The sequence below is a fragment of the Phyllopteryx taeniolatus genome, chromosome 10 (genome assembly GCF_024500385.1).
Source record: "Phyllopteryx taeniolatus isolate TA_2022b chromosome 10, UOR_Ptae_1.2, whole genome shotgun sequence".
Classification (NCBI taxonomy): domain Eukaryota; kingdom Metazoa; phylum Chordata; class Actinopteri; order Syngnathiformes; family Syngnathidae; genus Phyllopteryx; species Phyllopteryx taeniolatus.
The window spans coordinates 25926057-25946178 of record NC_084511.1 but is presented as its reverse complement, the minus strand read 5'-3'; the positions used below and the strand labels follow the sequence as shown (position 1 = coordinate 25946178).

The following is a 20122-nucleotide window of genomic DNA, read 5'->3' as shown; positions in this document are numbered from 1 at the left end:
TACTTTGTCAAAATAGGCTTGCTGCCTATTTCAACCTCAGCCGAAAACGACACGGCGTAAATCCAGAAAGATAAAAGTCAAGCGCAGCTGAGATCTGAATTGATTGAGCTCTTGGTGGCAGAAAAACAGGGACCGTGGCAACATGGAGGAACATGAACCAGGGAGCATTAATGACGACATGTTCGGAGAAGCAAGATATTCCCCATCAATGACCTCATTTAAGACAGTAGTTTGATGTTTTCGGCGACATTCGTGGCGAATCTGTTGAGATCCTCCAAAGTCTTGGCAACCCTAGCTAGCTCTTAAGCAACATGTAACATGATTTTTTTTTTTTCCTCAAAAGGGCTATTGAATATAATTGAGGGTCTAATTTCAGTTACTTAACCATCTCTAACAGTTTCTAGTAGCAAATGAATACTATCTTACTAAGTGTAACTTTTGTAACTGCGTTTTGTTGTGTGATCCAGCCTCGGGCTCCTTTGCAAAGGTCTCTGAAAGGTCACGCGGGCACCGTGCGACAGATCCACAGCCAGCAGGTGGTCCCCATGCAGCAGGCCATGGTAACGCTCAGACGAACACCACAAGACCCTTTCCGCCTCCGTTTGCACTCCGCGCCCCGCCCGCCTTATTTATTTTTGATTCACATTTCACTCTGCACCAAAATAGCTGTTAGCATTCTTCTGAGAAGACACACCATCTGTTCCAATACACTTCTTTATGCTTGTTTTCTACTTTCAACGTCAAGAAATACGTTAGAGCCAGGGTAAGCGCACACACACAAGTGTGTCCATGTTGTGTATTCGTGGTTGTCATTTTGTTACCGTGTGCAACGTGGAAGCCATGTTTCCATCAGGTGGTGCAGATAGCGTGTAAGGCGCCAACGAATGCCACTGAAAGTTAGTACAGTAAACAACAGTAATGATACTGGAAACGGAATTAGTGAAGAAAATGTTTATTTTGGGGCTGGCAGCCGTTTTCTGCAATCGACAGAGTGCGCTCTGACAAGAACGAGGCAGTAGATCACAAAATCTTGCCATAAAAAACGCGACAGAAACAATTCCAGCGCAAGAATAACACATTTGTAAAATGTGTAGCTCAGGTTCTGCAATCGACAGAGTGCGCTCTGACAAGAACAAGGCTGTAAATCGCAAAATCTTGCCATTAAAACACGACAAAACAAATCCAACTCAAGGATAACACAAATTACACATGAAAATGTGTAGCACGGTTTCTTCAATCAGCGAACGCTCTACAACAATGAAGCAGTAGTGAGGAGCCATTCTGGAGCATTTGGCAGAATTATTGCAAAGCCACACATAAAATCTTGGAAATACAACACAACTGAAGTTAACAACATATCCTGACGTGTGGTACACAAAAGATGACTACTGATGGCAGGAACGCACCATTTTTGTTCCTAGGGGGGAGCTAATGCGTCCATTGTGACTCAAGCAGCAAAAGAATATAATCCCTCAAACAAAACTTGAAAATCGCCTTTTTCTTCTCTTTGTTTATCCATCTATACGGTAGCTTAGCCTAGCAAATATGCGGGGAAATTATGTATCCCAGTTTCTGCAATCGGCAGTGTGCGCTCTGCAAGAATGAGGCAGTAACAAGGAGCCATTTTGGCAGAATGATTGTGAAGTCAAATGCAAAATCTTGGACAAACTGCAGCATAAATCCAAATAAACAACACGAGAAAATGTGTGCTACACAAAAGGATGAACGTAGCATTCCAAATGGTGGCAGCTGTATCCAGATTTACACGAAGTTCTCGCGAAGCCATAGTGCCACCCTTGCACCCAATGTCACTCCAATTCTTTGCATATTTCTTGAATATTGCTGCGGTAATACAGTTTATGCTAAACTGCGCTGCTTGGTGTAAACAGGTTACTGGAGTGGTGTGTGTTTTCCAGACGGCACACCCGAAAACGTGTATCACATTTTGGAGGATACAGTCACAGTGTGCAATGTGTTTGTGTGTGTGTGTGTGTGTGTGTGTGCGTGTGTGCGTGCGTGCGTGTGTGCGTGTGTGTAGATCCTTCAAAGCAGTAATTCCCATCCACACCCATTTCACTTAATGCGTCTGGAAATTCTTGTATCTTTGTTCATCGGCCTATGCTATTTATGAGTTCAATTTGTTCCGTGACTGCCGGAGCTGTAACTCGTGGTGGTACAAGTACTGTACCTAAAAAAAACTCGTATTAAAAAAAATAATCATCATCTTTGTACATTAAAATGAAGAGAAATAGCATTAATTCATTCCAACTTCTTAAAAAGCAACATCAATGCTGGTATGAATTAGCCCATCTATTTGGTTTTGCATTATGTGTTAGCACTAAGCTAGCGGACTTTCGTAAGGCAAAGTTAATGTGGTTTAGTTAAATACCCAGCATGTTTATTCTGTTTGCTTTATGTTTAGTTTTCCGCTAAACTTCAACTAGGAACGGCAAGAAACATCTTAAAGCGAGCACTTGTGCTTGCAACTCAAATTTTCTTGTCACTAAAGGTTGGGAAAGACTGCCTTAAGGTTGTTGTATGAAAGGACTTTGTGGCCAAAATGCCAACAAGCGTCCGCTTACAATGAACAGTTTGACATTTTGCTCTCTTTCTATTTAAGAGTGAGGGTCACATATTTTATTTACTGTATGTGTGAAAAGCACCCGATTTCCTCAAATAGCGGCCTGTGCACCAGTTAGTCTGAAAATACTTCATCCATTTATTTGTGGAAAGATTCCTTTCAAATCCATCCATTTTATTTTGTATATGGCACTTTGTCAGGCACGTGCACAGACATTTTTGCAGGCTGGTGCTCAAGGCAAAAAAGGCACCCATTACCAAAATTATTCATACAGTTAATAAAAATTGGTAGTATGTATTTAACTTATACTTGATGCTAATCGCATCGCTAATGAGGATAAGCGGCACTGAAAATGGATGGATGTTCAACTTTAAGGATCTTTTCATTTTGGAGTTCAATCCTTCTGCATGTGCGATATGACAAACGTAGCCACTTTAGCGTGTGTGTGTGAGTTTTGAGTGAGTATTGTTTCTGCTGACTCGTCATGATCCAAGCGTACGCCATGCTTTGATGTTTATCCTTGTTGCTTCTTTGATTGTCCATTTTTAATTTGTTCTCCCTTGAAGAGCGCCCTGAACCAGAGTATGAGATTCCTGGAAAGAACCGCCTCAGACCTGCCAGTAAGTCAACACATATAGTGGACCTAGTCACAAAACACCCAAATTTGAGTCCTTTGCTGACTAAAAGTTGCTTGATACCAGCTTCAGTCGACTCAACAGGCGAGAGCTAGCTATAAGCTAATGTAGCGGTCTACATCTTCACTCGGTGCTCCTTGTCAAATCTACAAAATCCAGTCACCGAAAATCCCAATCAAAGTCCTTTGTTCACACAAAGCTGGTCAATACAGGTTCCGGCTGAGGGTCCCATCATGCCAACAAGACCAAACCAAAACCAGGAAATAGAAACCTACCAAAAGAAAACCAAACAACAAACACAAACCTAACAGAATTAAGTGTTGCAATACGAAAAAGCCAAACACACAAATATGTCTCTTCTCCACAGAACAAAGTCTTAGCCGTGCTGGATGCAATCAACGCAGCCCAGTATCTCATTTCCCATAATGCAACACAACTTATTGACCGGGTAACAACACTATTCCCATTACTGACGTATAATATTTAATATTGTCATTTTTAATTTTCATTGTTTTCTCCTTCAGGAAAGTGCAAAATACACATCAAATATTGTGAGCTACTTCCATCAATACATTGAGTGGGTCAAGACCTCTGTAAGTCTTAACATTATAATAACACATGAATAATAATGTAATAACAATAATATTAAGTATATTAACATACAATGGGCTGGTGTGTTTATGTGTTGCTTTGCTGCAGCTGGCCATGGACGTGGCACCGTGCAAGCCTATCAGCAACGTGCTGGACACGGTGGAAATAATCACCTGCAGTTTCCTAGTGGACTCCATGGTATCCAATTCATCCAACCATTCATCCATCTGTCAAATTTCTGCCATGAGTTTTCAAATGAGAAATTACATTTATAGTGGGTGCAAAAAAAAAGTGCATACATTTTTTTTTCAAGGTATGCAAAAAAATAAAAAAATAAAAATATATATATATATATATATATATTCGCAAATTTGTAATTTACCACTAGAACTCCCAAGGCTTTCTGACCCCCTCAGCCCTACCAAAGTGATGCCAAATGGCTGCTTTGTTTTAAAAAAATAAAATAAAAAAATAACTTTTTTAAATTACAATCAATATTATGATTTTTGTTGTTGTTGTTCCGCTAGTAATGAATAACGGCTGTTTTTGGTGCAGAACGTGTTCTGGATGGGTCTCGGCTGCAGCACGCTCTTCCTCATCCCGAGCATCGTGCTCGCCGTCCGGCTGGCCAAGTTCTACCGCAGGATGGACACGGAGGACGTTTACGACGAGTGAGTGCTTTTGCTTTCCTTTGACACGCTGCCTCACAAAAAAAAAAAAAAAAAAAACTTTATGTATGTGCCTGAAATGGTCACTCTTTGACAGATATGTTGTCTTTAACCGTCCTGTTGTTGTTGTTTCTTTGGTATGCCACAAAAATAATAATAATGATAATTGTTGTTTTTCATTAGCTAACGTATTTGTAATATTGGAACATCCAGAAATTCAATAAATGTGTTGCAGTTTTACCTAAAATGACTCTGCAAGTCAAAGTCTTCAACTTTAAAACATGTCAATTTGATGCGCAAAACAACAGAACGGTTTCAACTCTGCTTTCCTGCATTAGTTTGAGAACGAAATTTGAATAAGATGTTATATTAAAGCTTCTTTTATTTTTCAATCCTAACTCTTTCTTCCCACTTTGACTTTCTCCTTCCTCATAGTTCCTCCGTTTCTGGGACTTGGCATTTTACTTTGTGATAACCATTTCTACTATTTCCATCATCCAGCTCATCCTTCATCATCTCTTTTTGCTTTTTGCATCTCCTCTTCCTCTCCTTCTTCTTCTTCTTCGCACTCTGCACTTTACAAAGACTCTGGCTTGGAAGGCATGTTCCTTTTGTAACCTGGGAGAAGGGTCAGACTACTTCCTGGAGCATTCCATATAACATTGTTACTGTATTTTCTTTTCTTTTTTGTTTGCCATGAAAGGCCCATTTCTGCTTTTACCATTGAATTGTTTACTACTACTACTACTAATTCTTGGTGCTGGTTTTGGGGGTGAAAAGTGTCCCTTAGCTTTCAATGAAGGGCTTTCGCAATCGCTACCTTACAAATGCTTGACTATGTATTGCTGTAAATAATAAAAAAGAAAATGGTGCCCCCCATTGAAAACAAACAGAAGCATGCCACGTTTCATCTCACATCTTTTCATGGTTTTGTTTGTATGCAATGTTTTGTTTTCAGTATGGAAAGTGGTAATAATGGTTATCATAGCGAGCACCCACAAGGCATCCTAAACCCCCCCGTGACCAGGTAACTACGGCCTTTGGTAGTAAAGGTGCATGCAAAGGGGGTAAATGGTGGTGGGTGCATGCACACATACACACACACACAGACATTCAAACGGAAGCTTTATCCAGCGTAGCTTGCATTTATCTCGGTTATCTTGGACTTTTCTTTTGTTTGTTTTTTTTGACTAGGCAGCCAACCTCATATCTTATCTTGCGCTTACATTTATCTGGCTTGATTTTGACTTTTGAGGGTTTGAAAAGCAACAGACTAAGTCGATTGTGTACTTTGTCGGTTGATTTCTGCGGACGACCGCATAGCTTTATCCAGCACAGCCCGCATTTATCTGCATGAGTTCATTTTATTTTTGAGGGATTCAACTGACTATGTGGTCGACCGTATAGCGTTATCCAACGCTTGCATTTACCTGGCTTAATTTGAACTTTTTAGAGGTTCGAAGTAGGACAGTGGGGGGGGAGGAAAAGTCTAACTTGGCCAAGTCGACCGCAAAATTTGGTCGATGCTAAAATTTAAGGGGATAAAAAGTGTTAATAAAGCATATTTGCGCCGCCCGGAACTATTTGGCCACTGTTTACCGCACGGAAAATTGTTGCAGAAAGGCGCACTGTTGGGCCAGTGGAAAAGCATCGCCAAAAGTGACAGAGGAGCGTCTCTAAGTGGTTTTTAAGACACTATTAAATGTGTAATGTTCATAAAACATGATGTATGAGTGAGCTAAATGGTAGTTAGCGGGTGTTTTTTTTGGTTTTTTTTTGTTTTTTTTGCAAAAATGGTAATTACTAGCACGCTAATGCTTATCGTGAATGCTAACCCTTTAGCAGAGGTTAATTTTGTTGTCTCAAATTCTGCACAGAGTTTATGCTACACATTCGGTACCAACATATGCAGTTTAAGGATAGAAGTGCAGATTCAAAGGCTTTATCCAGAACCTGCATTTATCTGGGCTAAAAAACAAACAAACAACATTTTCCTTCACCTAGCATATCGCGAGGCGTGACATCTGTTAGCCAGAAGCTGAACGACACTGTTTTTGTTTACTGCATCATGCATGAAAACTCTGTAATCCTCTGTACCGTACCGAATGTTCCGTAACGAAAAATCTGAATTTGAATACATGTAACTGTTAGGCCCCGACTAAGTCCTAATGCTAAGAAAACAGAAGCATACCGGTACCATAAAAAGTGCTCAAAAGGAACCATTGTGAATCCGTCCTTGAATTTGGTGGCTGCTGAATGTTCTGCTTTTTGGCTACAGAACGCCATCACTAACATTTTGCATGCCACATATCAACCGTGCCAGCAAATCACTTTTTCCTCTCGTTTAGAGTCAGCCAAAGTCCAATGAATGTGCACCTCATCCTTTTGTTCCCGGAGAGGCAAGCATGGCAAAACGCTTTGAATTGTGCTTCCTTTTATTTTCTCGCTAATCCCACAAGAAAAAAAAAAAAAAAAATAATAACTGCATGGTTCTTTTTTTTTTTTTTTTTTTTTTTTGTACTTACCGTTTGAATATTAGCCCATAACTTCAGGCAGAGAGCAAAACATGGAACAAAAAAAAAGTAATTATGCTGTCTTAATTAACACAACTGGCCATCAAATCAACCAGCTTTTGTGGAGAAAAATGAGTATGAAAAGAAAAACTGAAGGAAATAAAGAGCTCTTTAAAGCAACATTCTGTGTATTCCAAGAAACATCTGTTTTTTAAACCATGAAAAAAAATTGCACGTGTTGTGCTAATCACCAACCAATTTACGAGCTAAATTGAAAGAACTACAGTAGCTAGTACCAGTAATTACGATACATCATGTTGCAATTAAAGGGTTTGGTGATGTGCAATTAGTGCAAAATGGGAATTATAATATTGAGAGTGATACAACCGATATGTACATTGCATGAAACAAATGTTGATATGCGTAAGATTTCTATTGCACATGAGAAATTAAAGATGTTAAAATAATCAAATAATATAGCCACATATTTTACAGTCACTTTTGAGCAATTGAGGTATAAATATGAATATTAGTGCAAAAGTATATAGGATATAATATCTAGGATACAATATCAAATTCAAATATTTGTTGATTTTCTTTGTCATTGCCAGTACTTGTTTGCGCGACACTTTCATTGTCATGTTTTGCTCTCTAACCTACCGAGCTTGTTATTTGAATCCCAAAAGGAGTTTTTGTTTTCCTTCTTCCTCCTCTGTCTCCATGTACGTCTGCTAACGTCGTTGTTCCTGTGCTAGCATCCCAACATACGATACCATGAACCGATTCCCGCGGGCCTCGGCTCCTCCGAGGCACATCGACTGGTGACCGAGAGCTCACATTCTCTTGTGGCTCCCGGACCGACAGGTACTTGTGTGTGTGTGTGTGTGTGTGTGTGTGTGTGTGTGTCTCACTAACACCATCTTTTTTTGTTGTTGTTGTTGTTTTAAACAACAACTCGTTACAGCATGAATCGGCCCTTTAGTCTTCCATTATCGTAATGGTTATTACACAATAACTTACGTATATAACGTACATTTTTTTTCCCCTGTAACCCACAGGTGTCAAACTCAAGGCCCCGGGGGCCAAATCTGGCCTGCCAAGTCATTTCATGTGGCCCGCGAAAGCAAATCATCTTTGTCAACTTCCATGATTATTGCTCAAATTCTCATAAAATAATAACAAGAAATAGTAGCATTGAGACTTTGCAAGCATTTTCTGTTTATGGTAACTTGAACAATAGTTAAACAAACTATTATCCTTGACTTCTGATTTCAAAACTAGGTATCCATCAATTTGTTGTGTGTATGTAATAATGAGGTGACTAAACATTTATATTGTTTCACAGTCAACGGCCCTCCGAGGGAAACCGTGACTACAATGTGGCCCCCCGACAAAAATGAGTTTGACCCACCTGCTGTCACGTTTTCGCATGACATTCCGACTTTTTCATGTAATACTACTTTATGCCCGCAGCGTTTTCAGTTTTGTAACAAGTTAACAGTATTTTCTTGTAACTTTACAACTTTATTCTCATAATGTTCTTTCATAAAGATGCAACCTTTTTTTGCCCAGCATTTCTTTTTCACTTTATTCTCATGAATTTTTTTTTTTTCTCGTAATACTATGACTTTATTCTCGCAAAATGTTTTTTAGTATCATCCTGTGACATAAATGTAGAAATATAATCATAATATACTGTTTAAAAATAATAATAATACCATTGTAAAATTATGAATATTTTCTATTTTAACTTTTTTCTCATCACCCTCTTCTCCCAGGATTATTTCATGTAATAAAATGCGATGAGTTAATTCTTGTAAAATGTTTTCCTTTAATATACAACTTCATTTGCATGAAATTGCGACTTTCTAGCGAAAATATTTATTAAAATAAAAAATAACTATGTTCTTTTAATACTACAACTTTTTTCTCAGAATAGTTTCCTTTTCTCCTAAAGATGCACATTGCACAACCTTCTTCTTCAAAAAAAAATTCCAGAATAATTGGACCATATTCTCAAGATATTCCAATTTTTTTTATGAATGACTTGACTTGATGACTTGATTCTTGTAATGTTTTTCCTTTGGCTTGTAAAAACACAACTTTTCCCCCCAAAAATTCTGTTTCCTTATAAAATACAACACAATTCTTTTCAATACTCACAATTCTTGTGAATATTTATTCTTCTTATAACGCTACGACTTTATTCTCGCCATAGTCTGACTGTTACGCGTCATACTGGGACTTTACTGTATGAACATAACATTTAATTGTTTCTGCTATAACTGAATTCTTGTAACGTTACTATAAGCAAGCAAGTTTTCTCCTGACATTTTTCAACACGACGAGTTTATTCCCCCCCCCCCCGCCTCAGGGCATTGAATCGATCGCAACTGGACTGCAATGGATTCAATGCCCTGACGATGAAATAATGAATGAAAATAGTCACAGACAAACGTATTCCATGTAAAAATGTAATTTTATTCTCACAAGATTCTGACTATACAGTATATTATGACTTTCTTCTTTTCATTATTTTGTAAAATTACTCATTTTAAGAATTTTAAGACGTTTTCCCATAATAAGAAATGACTATTCTCGTAACATTGCATTTTTTTCTTCTTCTGCAGAGTGCTTTATTATTCCAGCTTGGAACCATCCTTTCGTGTGCATTTGAACCTCTCTTTCCTCTAACTAACTAACTAACAAATGAACTCTTTCTTCAAGCTTCTTTTAGGCAGTTCGTCTCTTGAGAGTGACGTCACGGTGAGAATGATGATGATGATAATCATGTGCAATGTTTATGCAAACGCTGCATGAGGACATTTTCTTCTTTTGCTTGCTTTGTTTGTGCATGCAGCTTATTTCATATAACTTGATGTGCCTCTCGATGTTGTGTTTTGTGTGCCAGAGGGAGCATTTTTGCAAGGCCAATATGGAAATTTCAAAGTGAATCACACACGCGTATGACTCAGCGCTCCCTCGTTTATTCCTCGGTGTCGTTTTACGTTGTAAAGATAAACGAGAGGACGTCGACGCGCAGCCAAACGGTGTTTTTATGTTGATTGATTGATTTGTGGAATGCAGTGGAGAAGCGCTACTAACGCAAACCCAACAGAAATCTTCACAAGACTGCAGTACTGAAATGGATTCACTTGAGCGAGTTTAAAAAAAAACAACAAAAAAACGATAACCAATCACCAATCCGATCCCAAGATGCCGCAATGTGTCTATTTAAATGACCTGTTCATTTACTCTATATACTTATGTACTTAATTGCTCAATACAAAATCGGATCGGATCGGCGAATTATGACATTAAAGCCGATCAGCATAAAATGCTAATTATCGGCCGATACCGATCAGGCCGATAAAATCGGTGTAAAGTCTCATTCATTGGCGTACATTTTATGTATCGCATTTTGTATTTGCAACATTTCTTATTTCTCATAAAACTACAACTTTATTCTTATCATCAGAATACCGCAACTTTTTTCAACATTTTTCTCTTTCTTTTTGCCACTCGTCTTATTGTTGTAACATTCTAATATTTTCAAAGCTTTACACCTTTTTTTCTTGTAAATTGCGATATTTTCATAAAGCTATGAATATATTCTCAAATATTACAACCCTCTTCTCGTGGAATTACTACTATGACTTTCTCCTAGCTACATTCCAACTTTTACAACTTTGTCTAACATTATATTATGATATCATTTTTGCGGCAATGCAATTTTTTTTTCTTGTCAACGTTCTCAGAATACAACAACTTTATACTTGCTCGAGTCTGGATTTTTTTCCCCCCCTTAAAAATCCAATTTTATTCTCGTGAAGTTACAACCCCTTGCGATTTTTATTTCGGTTTTGGGGATTGATTCTTGTTTGTAATTTCCAACATCCAAAACGATGCCTTTTATATTCTCCCACAGCCGTTTTCAACAAATGCCATCCAAGACTTGTTTTTGCCTGTAGCTCTCTGAATAATACGCGACAGTCGTTTTTTTTCCGAGGCTAACAGCAGATTAAAGCCTTTAAAAAAAATACAAATAAAATCAAAATAATTGAGGCCTGGAGGAATCCTCGTTTATTTCTTTTATTACCCTTTACAGCTCGAGCTGCATGACTCTCCCAGACTTCCGGAGCAAATATTGCCGTTTATTGAAACGTGACGCCAAAGTCTAATTCTTTCATATTCCTCTCTGCAGCTGCCACGAACTCCACTGGAACTAATAAAAAAAACAAAAAGAAGTACACGGTGAGTTCTCCACACTTTTTATTTATTTTATTTGGTGATAGATTCCCCGGACGAGCGCAACGAGTTTCGATCGTTCGGCTCGATGAAAGCTAATAAAACCTTCGGAGGTTGTTGTTCACGCGGCAATTTGAACAAATGCATTTCTGTTTACGCACCAAGATAACTCATTCATTTGCCTCCATAGACAACGTGCTGGGCTGACAAGTTTGTGCAAGAAAATTGACAAAAATTGTTGGTTTTACTTCGAACGAATATGGAAAAAAAGTGTTAAAAGGATTATGAACACATTACAAAGTGAAAGTTCTGGTTTTAGATTAGACATACTGTATTATTCAGTGATTTTTACAATATTGAGTAGGGTTTTCGTTATCACTTCTGGATGGCGCTGGCTAATTTAAACACATCCCCCTTCTTAAAATGATTCTTTTGACATTGCTTTTCCTTTTGAAAATATGACTTCATTCTCTTATTACGACTTATTTATTATTTTCTTTATAGGAAACTGAAGTCCATGAAACTCAAAAACAGGATTTTTCTGTGACGACGACGAACTTTTCATCATCATCATCATCATCATCATCGTTCCTGCAGGACATCAATGGGCCGAAGTCCATCTGTTTACATTTCTTTGGATGCAAAAAAAAAGAAAAAAAACTAGCAAACATCCGAACTGGACTGCAACAATTTCCTTAAAACAACAAGAGTGGCAAAGTGGTCACAAGGACGGACGGACGGACGGTAACGACGCGCTGCTGAAGGACCTGCTAATCAGGTAGCTTGGTTATTCTTGTGGATGACGGAAAAATGAGGCTTATTGTTATGTTTGCAGCATGTTGGCATCAACGGAGTGGAAAAAAACAAAAGAAAAAGAAACTGGACAAACTGGAGATAGCATGACTTTTAAATGTTTACAGTAATACAAAAAAAAAAACGTCAACCTTGTGGAAATTTTGGGGCTCGTTACGAAAAGACTGGTTGCCTTTCAGGTTGGCATTTACTGCTTTTTAAAGGGACTGTTCGCCCTGCGTAGTGCTCACGCTGTTTTGGAAGTTTCTCAACTCTGTGGGAAGATGTTTAGTGCAGCCTTTTGGTCTCGTTTTTTTTTTGCTGAAGCTGTACGCTCGACTTTTGTCCGCTTTTGCAAATTTCACTGCACTCTGCGCAATGAAATTTGACTGGACTCCATCCGATTTCATCAGGTCACTATTTTATTCATATCACATTCAAATTTGGCATGTTCACAACAATACTTCACATGGACCAAAAGTGATATATTTTTCTTCAATTTAATTTTTATTTTTTTTTTGAAGACATTTTTTCCCACATGGATTTAAATAATTCAAAAACTAGTTGACGGTTTCAGTTCTAGTGTTCAAAGTTTTCTCCAGGCTCTTGTCCTTATATTTGTGTAAAAACAAAAATTGCAGTTGAACCAAAGAGTGGCTTTCTGTTAGTAAAGTGAAACATTCGACATGACAAATTAGATGTCGATATTGAAAAATATATGGATATATTTAACGAAAAACGTACTTTTCTCTGTAGGTCGCTAAATCAACAGCCAACCCCTCCAATAAATCTCACCACCTTTTTTTTTTTTACTGACTGAAGTGGAGAACAATCACAGATAAAACAATCAGTACACCCACAAATCAATCAAAAGCTGAAATATATCCTCGATAGCTATTTTCATAAGAGTACTTTTCCTTTATACTTTATACTTCTTTCATTATGTCTTCAACATTTATATCTCTGCTGAATTAACATTCAAGTACAAGGTGGAGAGAATTATTGTTGTCAAGCTATAAGTTAGATTTTTTTTTTTTAACCGTAGATCTCAGGTTTTTCCCGCTAATTTCCACTAATGTTCCTTTTTTTTTTTTGTAATCTAAACTACATGAATACATTTATCGAATATTGAGCTAGAGCAAGCGAATGTATTCCACTTAGTTTTTTTGTCATTTTGTACATTGTACTCTAACGCTAATACGTCCTGCTAATATATCGCCTCCGTGGTTACAGGCTAGTTGCTGCTAATTGCTGTTGATGTTTAAAATCAAAAATAAAAAAACACAAGACATTCTGCTTATGATAAAATACGTCATTTTGGTGTGGAAAAACAAAATACATAAGAGAAAATAAGCAAAACGACACAGCAAGCTAGTGCCTAGCTAGCATCTGAAATCTTCTACCAACAAAATACAAATTCAAAAATTCAAGATTTATTTGAAAAAAAAAAAAAAAAACATCATCTTGAGGTGAACCATTCATCAAAATGATGTCATTTGGTTGATTCTTGAGGTTTTAAGAACATTTTTACTCAACTGTTAGCTTGGTTTTATGCTACAGTTGTACCTTGACTTCTGAGTGCCCCAATTTACGAGTTTTTCAAGTTACGAGCTGTGACTTTTTTTTTTTGCTTCGGGTTGCAAGCCAAAATTTGAGTTAAGAGTTCAGATACGCCGCCCCATGACTAATGTAAAAGAAAATGAATGTAATTTCAGGAGTTTATTGAACTTGCAAAGAGCTGCTGTAGGCCACGACTCACACCCGGACGCTCACAAGCAGACTAACCGACTAAAGCTCCTGATGTCACTCACTCGGCCACGCCCCTTAAAGGGACAACCCCAACACATGACGACAATGCTTACAGTAATTACACTTTATTTCTTTACATTCTCCTTTATGAAGTTTTTATAAAAATAGAGTCCTATTTGTATTCATTAAAAACGTAACAAAAAATGGTGGTGTTCTTTGGGGCGCTAGAATGGATGGCATATTTCATTTCAAAGGGGAATATTGATTTGATAAATGAATGAATTGAGTTACAAACGTGGTCGCCCAATGAATTAAACTTGCAAGTCAAGGTAACACTGTCTTCGGTGCAAAGTAACGTTGAAATGTCATATCAAAAATGGAATTTTGATGGACGGAAAGAACTCTGACTACCGATGTTAATCCAAGTTAGCTGCTAGCGAGAAAGCTAGCCGTCCCTTTTTTTTTTTTATTTTTTTTCTGCATACAGTTGAATTAAATGAAACATATTTCCACGCTAAAATTCTCTGCATAGCTACAGAGTGCACACATAGCATACAGTAATATAACTTTTACTCAAGTATGATTTTTAAAAGACCTTCCCACATGTCTGCTAATTTTTCTGGCTTAGGGTTTGGTTCTTGCTAGTGGGGAAAAAAAAAAAATAATTTCCGATGTGAACCATTCATAGAGTGGCCAGCGCTTGATTTTTCTCGAGTGCTTCAATGTGCAAACTGTGAATAAAGTTTTCATTTGCGCTTGGATCTATTTTCTCGAGTCTTTCTTCTCGTGTGTTTGGTTATGGTGACTCGGTAACGATCCTTTTGCAGGATTGGCATCGCTTTGTTTCGTTGAAAATGTCGAATCCGCGGAGCTTTAATGCATCTGTGGACATATTGTCACTTTTCGGCCCAATCTTTTGCATCCTTTGTGCGCTTAAACAAGACATTTTCAAAACGATAAGAAATGGATGTGCCACAATATTGAACTTGGGACGTTTCACGAGAAGTTTATATTTTCAAGTATAGATGCAGTTCCCTGCTACACCATTGACTGTCACTGTTGCTTAAACAAGGAGGCCACTCCATCAATATGACTGTAAAGACGTCTTCAGGCTGCTTTCACAAGGTTTGAACTCATTTTGGTTTTTATATTAAAGAGTAACGGCAGATGGTCCTCTCCCTTATGATATGATTAATAAAACGTATGTAACACATAACTTCATTAAAAAAAAGTTCTATTGCAGCAAAAATGTGTGTGTGTGGGCGCTTGTGTGTGCGTGCGTGGAGGGCAGGGGAGGGCAAATTCCTCAAATTGCTGCAAACAGAAGCAAGGCAGCAAACGGGTTCACCTGGAAAAATTTTGCTTTGCTCGATTAGATTTGTTTTATTCTTATCAAGGTAAGTTAATTAGTTTTTGAGGAGTAGTTTTATTTTTGTAAAAGTAACTTTCATGTGTGAAATGTTGCAAATTGTTGCATTGCAATCCGTGATCCCAAGATGAGAGACATATTTAGTGTTCATTTGTTTGACTTTCTTCTTACTGTTTGTAATTGCTTCAATTGGCCTTGGGGTTGATTTCAAAAAGTCTGCAGTCCGCCGAGCCGCATGACCATAGAAAAAGTATTTCAATGGCATAAACGCAAACGCCTGTGTTACCTCTTCTTCCAAAACTGTTTTTCCAAAGGCGAGCGATGCAATCAAGCCAGCGAAAAGACCACAAAACTCATGAATATAAGGAGGCATAACAGCAATCAATTTAAAAAAAAAAAAAAAAAAAAAAAAGCCTCCACAAATGTATCTAACTTCACTATTTTCACTCGTTATTGTCTAAAGAAAACACCCGGACTTTGAATATAGTCGACAATTACGCCGCAAGCTTGCTTGTGTTGCAACCGAGTATGTTGACTAGTTTGGGGAAATCAGATCGGCTTCTGGCGTTGACGTACGTCACAGGCTCAAGCAGGTTTTCCATCAAAATGTGGGCGGGACAAGATCTGCTGAAAACCATCAGAAAATAAATACTCAACCTTTTTTGGGAGGATTTATTATAATTATTATTATTTTTATTTTGTTTTGCAGACCTCATTTTTAAGTCCAGAACTCTAAAATAAGTGCCAATGTTTGGAGGTTTAAAGAGGACCTTTAACCCGATTTTTTTGTGTGTGTGTGTGTGTGGTGACTCGACTTGCTTGATTGTTGCCACGGTAACTTGGAACTTGCTTGAAACTGAAAGGTAAAGACTTGAGACTTATTTACAACTCGCACATCTGTTACTTATTATTGGTCCTGCTACAGGTTGTGTTGATGGCTTTGGTCTCCAACATGGTCCTACTGCTTTTGCTGGTGTGCCTGTGCCAGCAGTTGGCGCCGGTGAGCAGTCACGGAAACCAGAAGAGTGACCGAAGAGCCGACAAGGACGCGCACAAGGCATCCTCGCGGCTTTTTCGGGGCAGGGACAAGCGCGGGTGCAGCTGGGCCGCGTCGGGCGAGGACCGTGACGTCACCCTGGTGGTCACCTGCCTCGAACGGGGGTCCGCCTTCGTCTGCCAGTACGCCGCCACGCCCTGCTCGTGCGCCCGCTACGCCGCTGATTCCAAACTGTACTGGAAGCAAATGGGACGGGCGCTGAGGAGGCACGGGAGTTTGTGCCGGGAGGGCAGCGCGCCGGTCAGGGCGGCGCTGTGCAGGGGCGCACCCCCACAGGCTCACTTCAGACTGAAGACCACGGAGACCCCGACCGCAACCTCGGTGAAGTCGTGTATCCCCGAGAACAGGAAGTTGGCCAGGGAGTACTGCAAAGAGGCCTGGTCCGATTTATGCACCTTTTTGTTCACTATGGTGCAAGGAGACGCATGCTGAGACAAAAATGAAAAATGATAGCGTCCCCGCCTACCTTCTGTTATTTGTTGGAAAGCTCACTTATTTTTGTGCTTTTTCTGAACTGCCACAAAATGGCGCCAAAGCCTTGTCCAATAGAAAAGTAGTCGTAGGGCTTTGGCGCCATCTTGGTGCCAAGGAAGTACAGTGGTGCCTTAACTTACGTGTGTCCCGACTTCAAGTTTTTTGAGATACGATCCACAGCACGACTCATTTTAGACCGTGACTTGCGAGTAAAAATTGGAGATTTGAGCACTAGATATCTGCAAATGCAAATTCAATTTAAGTGACTTCACAACACGCAGCTGTTTGGCCAGATCGTGAACAATTCTTCAAGAGAATTTCACATTGTGCAATTAAAACAATCAATCAATGTTGCCTCTGGAAAGTCCAACAGCTTAATGCTAACACACAATGTAAAACGTCATAGGCAGGCTAATTTATAGCACCGATAGTCGTGGACAGATCAAATAATCCTTGCTGGCATATATTCTTTATCCTCTGCAAAAACAACTAATATTACTGCATCTTATTTAGTCAGCTGTGGGGTGTTTATTATTATTCACGGGGTTACTGTCCTATAGAAAACATCCGTGCTGTTTTTTTTTGTTTTTTTTTCTGAGTGTGGGTAGGTGTTCAAATACTTGGAATGCTAATGAGCTTGTGAATCAACCGACGTGGATGTGAAATTTAAAATCTGTTTCATGCGCAGGAACTATAGAGGAGATTATCGAGTTAGCGTTCCAGTATGCTTCGTGTATTCTAAAAGTTTTCCGTTGAGAATGAACTGAAGTAGCTGTTCTTTTTTGGAACGTTTGCAGCCCTAAAATTCCAAGTTAACGATTATTTGCTAAAAAACAATCAAGTTTATGATTGTATAGGATGAAGTTAGGTCTAGATTTATTCAGGGTTTGTGTTAATGTTTGGGTTAGCATTTGGTGAGGAGTGGAGGTTTGGCTTTTATCATGTAAACCAAGAGATTCTAAAAAAAAAAAAATCTAGCTAGACAACACATAGAATGACAAAATGACTTTTCTCCTCCTCTAATGACACAAAATTGCCCTCCTGGTGTCACACTAACATTTATTCTCGGAGGAAAGAACGCATCCAGTTTGCTTTCTCCGCACGTTGCTTTTGAACCTCAGAGGACCAAATTAGTAGGGCGACGCTAAATAACTGCAGCGAGTGCTGCGCTAACCACAACATTAGATATTCATAATATATCTGACTGCTTGAGTAGACTGCTTTAAAATGTTATGAAAAGATACCAAAAGAACATCTAGCTATGTTGCTCTCTGGAGCAACAACAACAAAATAACTAAAGAAGACCAACAACCAAAACTACAGAATGAAATAAACCTGATGTGGCACATTAAAGTCTGGAATTGTGAAAAACAAAGTACAAATTTTTTTTAATAAAACACAAAATAACAATAAAAATTATTTAAAAAAAAAAAAAAAAACACTACCGCTAACAAAAAAAACAACAACAAAATACAACAGATGAAACTAATGAAATACAATTCCAATAAAGTTGGGACTTTGTGTTAAACATAAATAAAAACAGAATACAATGATTTGCAAATCATGTTCAACCTATATTTAATTGAATACACTACAAAGACAAGATATTTAATGTTCAAACTGATAAACTTTTGTTTTTCGCAAATAATCAAGAACTTAGTATTTTATGGCTGCAACACGTTCCCAAAAAGCTGGGAGAGGTGGCAAAAAAGACTGAGAAAGTGGAGGAATGCTCATCAAACTGCTGTTTGGAACATCCCACAGGTGAACAGGCCAAAATGGGAACAGGTGGGTGCCATGATTGGGTAGAAAAGGAGCTTCCCTGAATGGCTCAGTCATTCACAAGCAAAGATGGGGCGAGGTTCACTTCTATGTGAACAAGTGTGTGAGAAAATAGTCCAACAGTTTTAGGACAATGTTCCTCAACGTGCAATTGCAAGGAATTTAGGGATTTCATCATCTACGGTCAATAATATCATCAAAAGGTTCCAAGAATCTGGAGAAATCACTGCATGTAAGCGGCAAGGCCGAAAACCAACATTGAATGCCCGTGACCTTCGATCCCTCCTGCGGCACTGCATCAAAAACCGACATCAATGTGTAAAGGATATCACCACGTGGGCTCAGGAACACTTCAGAAAACCAATGTCAGTAAATACAGTTTGGCGCTACATCCGTAAGTGAAACCTGAAACTCTACTATGCAAAGCAAAAGCCATTTATCAACAACACCCAGAAACGCCGCCGGCTTCTCTGGGCCCGAGCTCATCTAAGATGGACTCATGCAAAGTGGAAAAGGTTTCTGTGCTCCGACGAGTCCACATTTCAAATTGTTTTTGGAAATGGTGGACATCGTGTCCTCCGGCCCAAAGAGGAAAAGAACCGTCCGGACTGTTATGGACGCAAAGTTCAAAACCCAGCATCTGTGATGCTATGGGGCTGTGTTAGTGCCAATGGCAGGGGTAACTTACACATCTGTGAAGGCACCATTAATGCTGAAAGGTACATACAGGTTTTGGAGAAACATATGCTGCCATCCAAGCAAGGTCTTTTTCATGGACGCCCCTGCTTATTGCAGCAAGACAATGCCGAACCACATTCTGCACGTGTTACAACAGCGTGGCTTTGTAGTAAAAGAGTGCGGCTACTAGACTGGCCTGCCTGCAGTCCAGACCTGTCTCCCATTGAAAATGTGTGGCGCATTATGAAGCGTAAAATACGACAACGGAGACCCCGGACTGCTGAACAGCCGAAGCTGTACATCAAACAAGAATGGGAAAGAATTCCACCGACAAAGCTTCAACAATTAGTGTCCTGTCGCAGCTTTTTTGGAACGTGTTGCAGCCATAAAATTCTAAGTTAATGATTATTTTCGAAAAACAATAAAGTTTATCAGTTTGAACATTAAATATCTTGTCTTTGTAGTGTATTAAATTAAATATAGTTTGAACATGATTTGCAAATCAATGTATTCTGTTTTTATTTATGTTTAACGCAATATCCCAACTGCATTGGAATTGGGGTTTTCACAAACACCCCAAAGAAGTTATAAAAAACTCAGCAAAATAATCATATCAACAAAACAACAGACAACTGCACGAGGGGGCTATTTTACCAGCTAGCTACTGTATGTTGCTAGCGATCTAATTATTGTCACATTATTTCGTTGAACTTTTACAAGCCCCTACTGGCTTTAAATTCTTTAAATTGCCTTTCTTTGAGGCCAAAAACCTCGAGTTGCTCCGGAACGGATTTACAGGTGGGCCCAACCGCTCGTCTCCTCTGATTGGCCAATTGGTCACCAGGCCGACTGTGGGGCCACAAACAGATTACACACTGCGATGAAAGCCTGTGTGTGCGTGAGAGTGTTTGTGCGCTTATTAAAGCGCTGTTGGGCCTGTAAGCACCTAACAAAGAACAGAGCACCGTGGTGAAACAGCACAAAG

The 20122-nt window shown here is 38.9% G+C and overlaps 2 protein-coding genes across 13 annotated transcripts in view; both read left to right on the top strand.

The window, feature by feature from the left end:
• Positions 1–14538, top strand: part of prom1a (prominin 1a) — a 53514-nt gene extending 38976 nt beyond the window's left edge. For 4 of the 12 annotated variants that reach the window (XM_061787841.1, XM_061787837.1, XM_061787843.1 and 1 more), the window contains 10 exons: positions 468–560; positions 3148–3201; positions 3584–3664; positions 3741–3809; positions 3916–4005; positions 4363–4478; positions 5434–5502; positions 7744–7852; positions 11193–11242; positions 11741–14538. In XM_061787841.1, the coding sequence (XP_061643825.1) occupies positions 468–560; positions 3148–3201; positions 3584–3664; positions 3741–3809; positions 3916–4005; positions 4363–4478; positions 5434–5502; positions 7744–7813 (642 nt within the window). In that variant the 3' untranslated portion in view covers positions 7814–7852; positions 11193–11242; positions 11741–14538. The other 8 variants (XM_061787839.1, XM_061787838.1, XM_061787845.1 and 5 more) reach the window with 8 other exon arrangements.
• Positions 14539–15614: 1076 nt separating this feature from the next.
• On the top strand, positions 15615–19516 carry fgfbp1a (fibroblast growth factor binding protein 1a). The gene has a single exon (XM_061787832.1). It carries the CDS (start codon positions 16081–16083, stop codon positions 16633–16635), a length of 555 nt encoding a protein of 184 aa, XP_061643816.1. The 5' UTR covers positions 15615–16080; the 3' UTR covers positions 16636–19516.
• The last annotated feature ends 606 nt before the right edge of the window (positions 19517–20122 follow it).